This window comes from Populus euphratica, unplaced genomic scaffold, assembly GCF_000495115.2.
Source record: "Populus euphratica unplaced genomic scaffold, PopEup_1.0 scaffold23.1, whole genome shotgun sequence".
Classification (NCBI taxonomy): Eukaryota; Viridiplantae; Streptophyta; class Magnoliopsida; order Malpighiales; family Salicaceae; genus Populus; species Populus euphratica.
In genome coordinates, this window is record NW_011499892.1 from 628,661 (window position 1) to 636,976 (window position 8,316).

Below are 8,316 nucleotides of genomic sequence, written 5' to 3' on the forward strand. Positions count from 1 at the left end.
TTAAGGGAAAGCTAATACCTCCTCGTAATTGTTGTAAACGTAGGTACGAGCGGTTTACATCGAAGAGTCTCCCGTTGGAATTAAGAAACAATCACCAGCACATGCTCCTTCTTACAACTGGAGAGTGGCAAACCACACTATCCCCCACTTCTCTTCTCTTCTCTTATACTGCTACGATTTGATTGGTCGTTGAATGCCAACTGCCCAACCCCAATCCTGTTCTGTGGCTTGTAATTGTGGGTTTACCAGTAAGCATTTCAGTTAACTCCTCCTATTGTTTTTGTTTTAATTCTACTCTCAGGTAAATATTCTCATCTATTCTCAGCTGGTAGAGTTTTAAAAGATCAAAATATTTATTATTTTTGTCTGAATGAAAATAACAGTACAAGTGTTTGTTTTTATGTTTTAGAAGATATTTTTAAAGAAATTTTTTTTTTTAAATTAATATTTTTTTGGTGTTGCTATGTACTAATATAAAAAATAACTTTTAAAAAATAAAAAAATAATTTTAATATATTTTTAAACAAAAAAACACTTTAAAAACTACCCACAACCACCCTCCCAGATAAATTAATATCTTTTTTTAACAAGCTAATGCAACAGCTTTATGTCATCTCCAAATAATCAAATCCTAGCCCTTATAGAAACCTTTGCATTATCGTATACTTCAATCTCAATATCTCGAGCCTACGTTAATTTAAATAATAGCCACCAAACGGTAGAAGTGACACAAAAGAAGAAAAGGATATGACATGATCAAATGATATTCGAAAGCATATCGATTGAATTTTAAAATGATTTTTACTTAAAATATATTAAAATAATATATTTTTTATTTTTAAAAAATTATTTTTATCGTCAACAACAATAACTTAAACGGGATGCCCTGGAAACAACAAACACGCAATCAAGAGAAGAGGGAGCCCCAGTGGTGTAGTGGATTGGCAAGGAGTGACGCGCACAGAAAATTCAAATGCTAATAATATCACCATTGGGTAACTTTAAGGAAATAATTGACCCCCACCACCGATTAATTATATCAAGTGTCATGCACGTATCATCAAGTGTTAAACAGGAAAAAATGAAAAAAGAAAGAATGAAAGGGAAAAAGGCTAAATAGTAGGGTGCGAAAATGCCACGGAGTGGTGGGGACATCACCTAGGAATTATTCTGGATTTGCCACAATGGTTGAAATTTAGACAAATCGTGGGGGCAGTGCGAGGTGGGTTTAGATTCGTTTGCCTTAATGATCATCCAAAAGCATACATCGTCTTCACTCGCTAGGCCAAATGGTCGCCAATCCAGTCACATTTGTTAACCAGAACATCCCTTTCACTTATCCAAATGCCCTACCTTCGGGTCATTCATGGGTCCTCTTCACAACCACTCAAAATCTTCCCTCAAGGTGATATGATGGGCGGACTTGACGTCCCAGTTTCGCGTTCCCTTCATGCCTCAATACTTTAATTCGTCTAATCTGTAAATCAGGACCAGATGCCAATCTTTAGGCATCAATTCAAACTCCATGTTATGTGTATATTTTGCCACAGCTCATAGCTGATCAAGTCTTGCAGGCTCAGACACTTTAAAATGGATACATGCAAGGGTGGACAAGGGTTGATAGATCTTCTCTTCCAATTTGTTTCCTCATTAATAACTTTAAAATGGCCGCAGTTACTACAACAAGCTATTTACCTTATAGTACAAACTCTACTGCCTCGATTGATATCAAAATGGCTCATCGGATAGCGATCGATGAGATTCCTTGCTCAAAAGAAGAAACCGCATGCTGTGCAACAGATTCATCCTACAAGTATTCAGAATTCAGATTTCTGAGACATCTGTAACACCACAATCAGAACTCATCAGTCAAATAGCTTATGAATTAACACCAGGACAATGATTTCACATTACGAATGCAATATATATTAAAAAAACACTCAATTGTCTATAGAGTAATGCTCGTCTGATAAAAAGATTAGTGCATCCAGGCGCTAGCAATTCTTTTCTGTTTCTTTCAGTTAACATGTATTTTCAAAAACACAACAATATGCTGCATCTTTTCCAATCGACACTTCAAGTAAAGAACCACAAGTTGAATTGCAGAAAAATCTTTTGTGCAGATCCTAGAATAAGATGTCATGGTTAACAGGGGCAACTTTTTGAGATTATCAGAGTGAATGTACAGCGAGATTGTTCATAACAGGTGTGGCTAACTCTACATCAAGCATAATATCTTTCCAAGTGAGAGAATCAAAAGCTAACATGACAGGAGTGACCAAATAATTTAATGGGACAGTGTATGTCATATTTTCTAAGAGTTTTGATAGGCAATGCAGTTTCAGATTAGTAATCAGAACACAGCAGGACACATTTTTTCCTCAACACTGAGAGTCAGGGCAGATATTTGTATTCAGGTCACAATTTTTGTTATATAGTGTTAATTTGCTAAAAAAAAAGAAACAGATCTTCAACATTCCAAGCATAAGCACCACGCGTTAATCTGCTTGGAACTCAAGTCAAGACAACAAGATAAATCTGCATCACCTTTGTTGTTAAGGTCAGCTTTGAGGATGCCATTTTTTGCTACATTGTCAACAGAGTTGCATCGGTTAGGCGTTTGGGGAGGCCTGGGTTGGGAAGGAGAGCAGGCATCATTTAGGTTCCAATGATCATTTAAGATTTGATCTCCAACCAGATGGCTTAAGTAGATGTCTAAGCTAGCAGAAGGCACCGCCACCTTTCTCTTGTTCTTGAACCTTCACCTAACAGGGTATGAGCACCAAATAACAAAGAAAAATAGACTGCTTGTACATTTATTTTGTTGCAATGAAAAGTATATGAACAATTTATGATACCTGTCTTTCTTCTTCTCAAAATATCTTTGTAAGGATGCTTTTCTGCTTGTAGAGCCTTCTAAAAAATTTTGAAAGGAAAAAAGGAAGAAGATAAGGAAGAGAAGAGTGGCTATCATACTGAAGGAAAATGGGGCGATGTCATTAATTATTAAACGCTAAACCAAGGAGGCAGATTAGAAAAGGAAAGGAGAATCAACCCAATGCCGACATGATAAGATGGTGCTACCATCAACAAGCGTTGAAATTACACAGGGAATTGAAGTTTCAATAACATCTCACATAATGAATTGGGATGGGGTTCTTGTTTCCACACATAAGTATGATGGAACATAAATAAGTTCAGAAAGATGTGCCACAAAATGTGAAGAGATTTTACTTAAAAATTTGAATCAAATCAATAAGGCAAGACTATGATTAAGATGCTTAACGTGGCAATATATGAGTAAGAGTTTGTGAAAAAAGGTGTGATAGAGATCTACCAATCAAACAAACAGGACTTTTTTATAAGATGACTAGTTTGAGTATTTACCTAGGTTGTCTTCACGAGCTATGTTGCTTTCTTCCAAGAGAAGCTGACCACTATCTGCCCCTTTCACTTAAAGTATAAGCATGACAACTAGTTAATAAAGGTTTGCGCTTCTGGATGAAAATGATTGCCATTTATCCAATAATATAAAAACAAAGCTTTAATTTGTGTGCACGGGTGTGTGGAGCCCTGAAATTCATAAGGAAATGAAACTGAACTCACGTAGGATTTGACTTGCAAACATAACAGTAATCTATAGCATCTAAAAAACACCTTAATACTACTCAATAACCAACCTGTTGGCAGGGTTGCAAAGTTCGCCACAATTGAATTTGGAGCAGCTTTGACACCTGGAGTTTCTAACTGGCATTGTAAAGGCCTTAATGTCGGAATTACATCTGAAGAAGCATCCTGAGGTGGAGCAAATGGGCTTGAAGCAAGATGCATTATTGCTTGCGCCTGCAAACAATCACTTTAGAAGGCCAATGTACTTTATATACACTGCACCGTATTTACAGAAAAGAAAGAGCTTTCATCACCTTGTCTCTCGGTACATCATCATAGACGTTTACCTTCCCACAGTAAAAAATTGTCATCTGTCCTGCTGATTCTTTTGCCATGCCTGTAGTTCTGACATATTAAAACAGATTTTTCAGTTTGTTGAACTTCAGCTACTGGTTTTTACCACAACATAGAGAAGTATCATCCAGGAGATTAAAATAATACTCCACAGTAATGCTAGTTGTGTGAGAGTCAGCTAGCATTACTTAAATCATAATTCGGAACATGAAGATTTCTTCAAAACACCACAATAGACAACGGAGAAGATCCTCTTAGTCCTAGCCAGAACAGCATCTAGCTAAAAGCTACGTCAATAGATCTATCAGCTAGATAATATATTCTCCTACAATGCTGGCAAAAAATTGTCTGCAGACTATATGCCGAAATAATGGCATGTGCTGGCATGCAGACTTCATAAAAGAGTCTCATCCCTAACTATTCTAATCTGACATCAGAATAGTCTCCAACTGATAGCTCAAACTTTCAAAAAAAACCTATACAATTAAGATGTCTAGTTCTATGATCACCATGTTTAGCGCCAACACCCTTTATCAAGCATGTTAATTCAGCTCTTCCGCTCAAATGGTGGCTTACAATAACATGCTATGCACAGAACAAAGTAATTTTATCAGAAAAAAGAAATGTTGATGAAGACGACACGGAAACCCAATAATTTTCTAAGTTCAAACCGATTTGAATCATCATGCTTTCAACTTTAGCCAAGACACAAACAAACATAACTACATTTTACTTCTCGACAACAGTAAAAATGCAATAAAACACCCCACACGTAACCAAAAACTAACAAGCAGGATTATACAAACATTATAGCGCCAAACAAAGTCAACAGTTGAAACACTGTTTTTGACTGCCCATCATGGTCTAGAACAATACATATTAATCCACACCAAAAGCAAGCACACACTATCCACATTTGAGTCAAACATGCCGGCGTTGGCAGTGTAATCATCATCACTTACTTGACTAACAAAATCAATAATAAGGTAATCATCATCACTAACATGACTAACAAAATCAATAATAAGTTTTTGCCCGCAGTAAGGATTTTTTTAAAAGAAAAAAAAAACAACAATAACAAGGCTGTCTTATGCATTACTAGCATAAACAAAAGAAGGAACAACCTCGGAGAAACCGATGCATTCTCGGTGACGGCGGCATGGACAGGAGGCAGAGGATCGGCAGGAACATCGGGATTTGAAGGATCATGTTGCCGGCACGGAACTGGCTCCTCGGCTGGCACCGAGATCGGCGTTTCAGCACTTGCTCCCCTCTCTGAAACAGAGGAATTTGGAGGGACCTACAAATACACATTATATATTCTAATTATAATTAAAAAAAAGAAGAAGACGACGAAGAAGAAGAAGATAAAGTAAAGCAGTCCTTAACCTTTTCATTTATTTAATAAAAATAAAATAGGAAAAGGAAAGACAGAGGGTTTAACGGCAGAGAGACGCACACGAGGAGTCTTATCAGGAGGATGAGGAGGAGGGCGGGGAATGTAGAGTCGTCGCCTTGGAGATTCAGTCTCCGGCGTCGCTTCGAGGAGTGTTTTGAGTGAAATCACTTGCTGTATTGCCTGCGATTTGTTCCACGACGGCCTTCTCATACCTATTTTTTTGTACGGACACCACCACCAACACGGGTTAAAACGACAGAAAACTCAGAAACAATGACTAGCTACTGCTATACGTAAGCTAGAGAGACCTTTTTCTTTGAGGTAACGGCGGCAATCTTCGCGAGTGAGCTGAGAAATATCATCTTCCGTTAGCTGGTGTAGCGGTTTGTCCAGAGCCGACCGGAAAACTGTCTCTCCCGGCTGCATGGTGTTTGATTTTGGGTCCGGTGATCGGTCACCGGAGCTTGCACGGATGGAGGACTTAGTGAGATTTTACACTTTCAAGTGGTATTTTGGTGAATATGTTGTACTTCAAGGGGTGACAAGGTTTTGGGAGAATGGGCAGGAGAGTGAGAGATGCGTGGAGGTAGAGGGGAGGCGTTTCTGTCGCGGCGTCTCACTCTCCAACTTTATTTTTAAAGGGGATTTTAAATTAAATTTGATTTGATTTATTATTTATTCGTGTCATCGATGTACTGCTACCCCAAGTCGCCACGTAACATGGTATGCCTTTTTACCATTGCCCCCACCTATCGCATATTTACGGCAGTAAAAGTTACTCCTCGGGATTTCAAACTAGTCCAACCATATTTTATTTGTAGAGAATTTATCAGAATCTTTAACATGACCGTCAAGATTAATAATTAAGACCGCCATTAACGTTAATATTAGCAAGAAAACTTTAACATTAATAATTCAACATCCGTGGACAGAAAACAACAGAAGAAGAAGAAAAGCCCTTTCTAACAGTATTTTTCAAAAACCTTGAGACTTCACCTTGTCTCTTAGTTTACATTTTATTAATGTTTCAAGGTACAAGAAACATAAATGTGCTATTGAAGTAACGAACACAAAACAAAATATAAATTAATTTTTTTTTTAATTCAAGTGAATTTCAATCTTTTCAAAACAAAAATATAAAAAATTATTTTTAGTATCTTTGTTTTATTTTAAACTCCAAAACCTGACTTTTATTTTGTTTCATTTAAAAATACTTTGAAATATTTTAAAAACCTCAGTAAAAATCTTTTCAAAACTAAAAAAAATAATCTATAATGATTTTGAAATACTAAAATCTAATTAAGTAGAAAATGTTTTTTATAAGTTTTGATTTACTTTTCATGATATATTCAAAATAAAACACTATTTTTATTGAATCACTATCTTTAAGATAAATTCATTGATATTAATATCGATATTTTTTATAGAAAAAATGTGATTTATAAATATTTTCTCTCTCTTCTCTTATGTTTTAGTGGCTTTCTCTCTTTGCTCTGAAAGTTAAAGGGTTGAAACAGAAAATAAATAAAATTTGGGATTGAAATATGAAACCCCAAAAAGCAAGAGCTAAAAAAAAAAAAAGTAAACAACTTTTGGGACTAAATTGTAGTTTATTCATGCTCCTTGAACAATGGAAAAGAAAAAAAATATGTTATAATTGATAATTATTATTGCATTAAATTTTTAATTGAAAAAATTGAATCCTACTTTACAAAATCAAGCATCAATATAATGTTAAGATTTTTTTTTATCACAAATAAAGATTTAGCATGGAAACCAAAATAAATTATTTAGACTAAAATAAGATGAATATCGTATAAAAGGATGAAACTAAAAATTAATATTTAATAATAATCAAATAATTATTAAAAATAAAAAAAATAATCAAGTTAAGCATGCTAGTTAATCCACAATGTCTATGAGCTAGAAGCCATGGAAAAATGAACAATTTTTTAGTATTTTTAGTGGCCAAGATGTTACCAGTCGATTACTTTTTATCTTTTCTTTCAATTTCTAACAACTTTCTCTCATCTTGATTTATAAGGAATAGAATATAAAATAAATGAATTTCAACTCTCTCATCTCAATTCATAAGGATTAGAATATAAAATAAATAAAGTTCATGACTAAAACATGAAACTCTAAAAAAAATTAAAAAAATAAAAAGTTTTAAAAATTAAATTGTAATTTTTAAAAGGTTATTTCACTAAATTTGTAAATTGAGACAATGGAAGGTAACTCATTAAATTCACAAACTGAATCATTGACTCTATAAAATTTAATAACTTAGTTTTTTTAAAATTATTTTTTATTTAACTAAATTTTTTGAAAAGCAAATCATACCACGATGCTGAAACATTTTTTTGATATCAATTTAATATTGAAATATTTTTTTATACCACAATAATCATATAAAAAATAAATTATCAATTTAAATATCCATAGACTCATTATATAAGGACCAAATTAAAAAAAATCAATAACTAAAAAAACTGAGTGAAATGAAAAGAAAAAAATATTATGAATTACTACTGAATCCACGGTATTAACGGGTGTAGAGAATCAATATTTTTTTCACAAATTTTAGCTTTATAATATAATAAAAATTAAATTAAAAAAAATCAATAACTAAAAAAATTAAAATAAAAAAAAAACACAATAATATATATTATTATTGTAATTAACAGCGCAAATAATGGTGAGAAAACAATATTTTTATAACTTTTAACTTTCAAAATATATATATAAAATGTGCTCGTCAGCCGCCAACAATAAAAATAAATAATTTTTTTACTTTTTTTTTTCTAGTGTTTCTAATAATTATAATTATAATGATCCTCCAAATTATCCTACGAGAGGATAAAAAATTGATGGTAAAACAATCGTCAGGCAACTTTATTCTTATTACATCTCTTAAAAGAGAAAAATGCAGTGCTAAGCTAACTAATATATTT

At 33.7% G+C, this 8,316-nt stretch overlaps 1 protein-coding gene across 3 annotated transcripts; it reads right to left on the reverse strand.

The window, feature by feature from the left end:
- Positions 1 to 1,000: 1,000 nt before the first annotated feature.
- Positions 1,001 to 6,009, reverse strand: LOC105131394 (protein TIFY 4A-like). Of its 3 annotated transcripts, XR_843421.1 has the most exons (10): positions 5,671 to 6,007; positions 5,423 to 5,574; positions 5,088 to 5,263; positions 3,924 to 4,014; positions 3,681 to 3,843; positions 3,388 to 3,453; positions 2,859 to 2,916; positions 2,548 to 2,759; positions 1,696 to 1,841; positions 1,001 to 1,477 (listed from the first exon to the last, which is right to left on the reverse strand). XR_843421.1 is itself a non-coding variant. In XM_011034341.1 (9 exons), the coding sequence occupies exons 1-9, from the start codon at positions 5,786 to 5,788 to the stop codon at positions 1,825 to 1,827; spliced, it is 1,053 nt and encodes a 350-aa protein (XP_011032643.1). In that variant the 5' UTR covers positions 5,789 to 6,007; the 3' UTR covers positions 1,618 to 1,824. The 3 variants fall into 3 exon arrangements, 2 of the variants coding, with proteins under 2 accessions (XP_011032643.1, XP_011032644.1); XM_011034341.1 differs by lacking the exon at positions 1,001 to 1,477 and having other exon boundaries at positions 1,618 to 1,841; XM_011034342.1 differs by lacking the exons at positions 1,001 to 1,477; positions 1,696 to 1,841 and having other exon boundaries at positions 2,674 to 2,765; positions 5,671 to 6,009.
- Between the last annotated feature and the right edge of the window lie 2,307 nt (positions 6,010 to 8,316).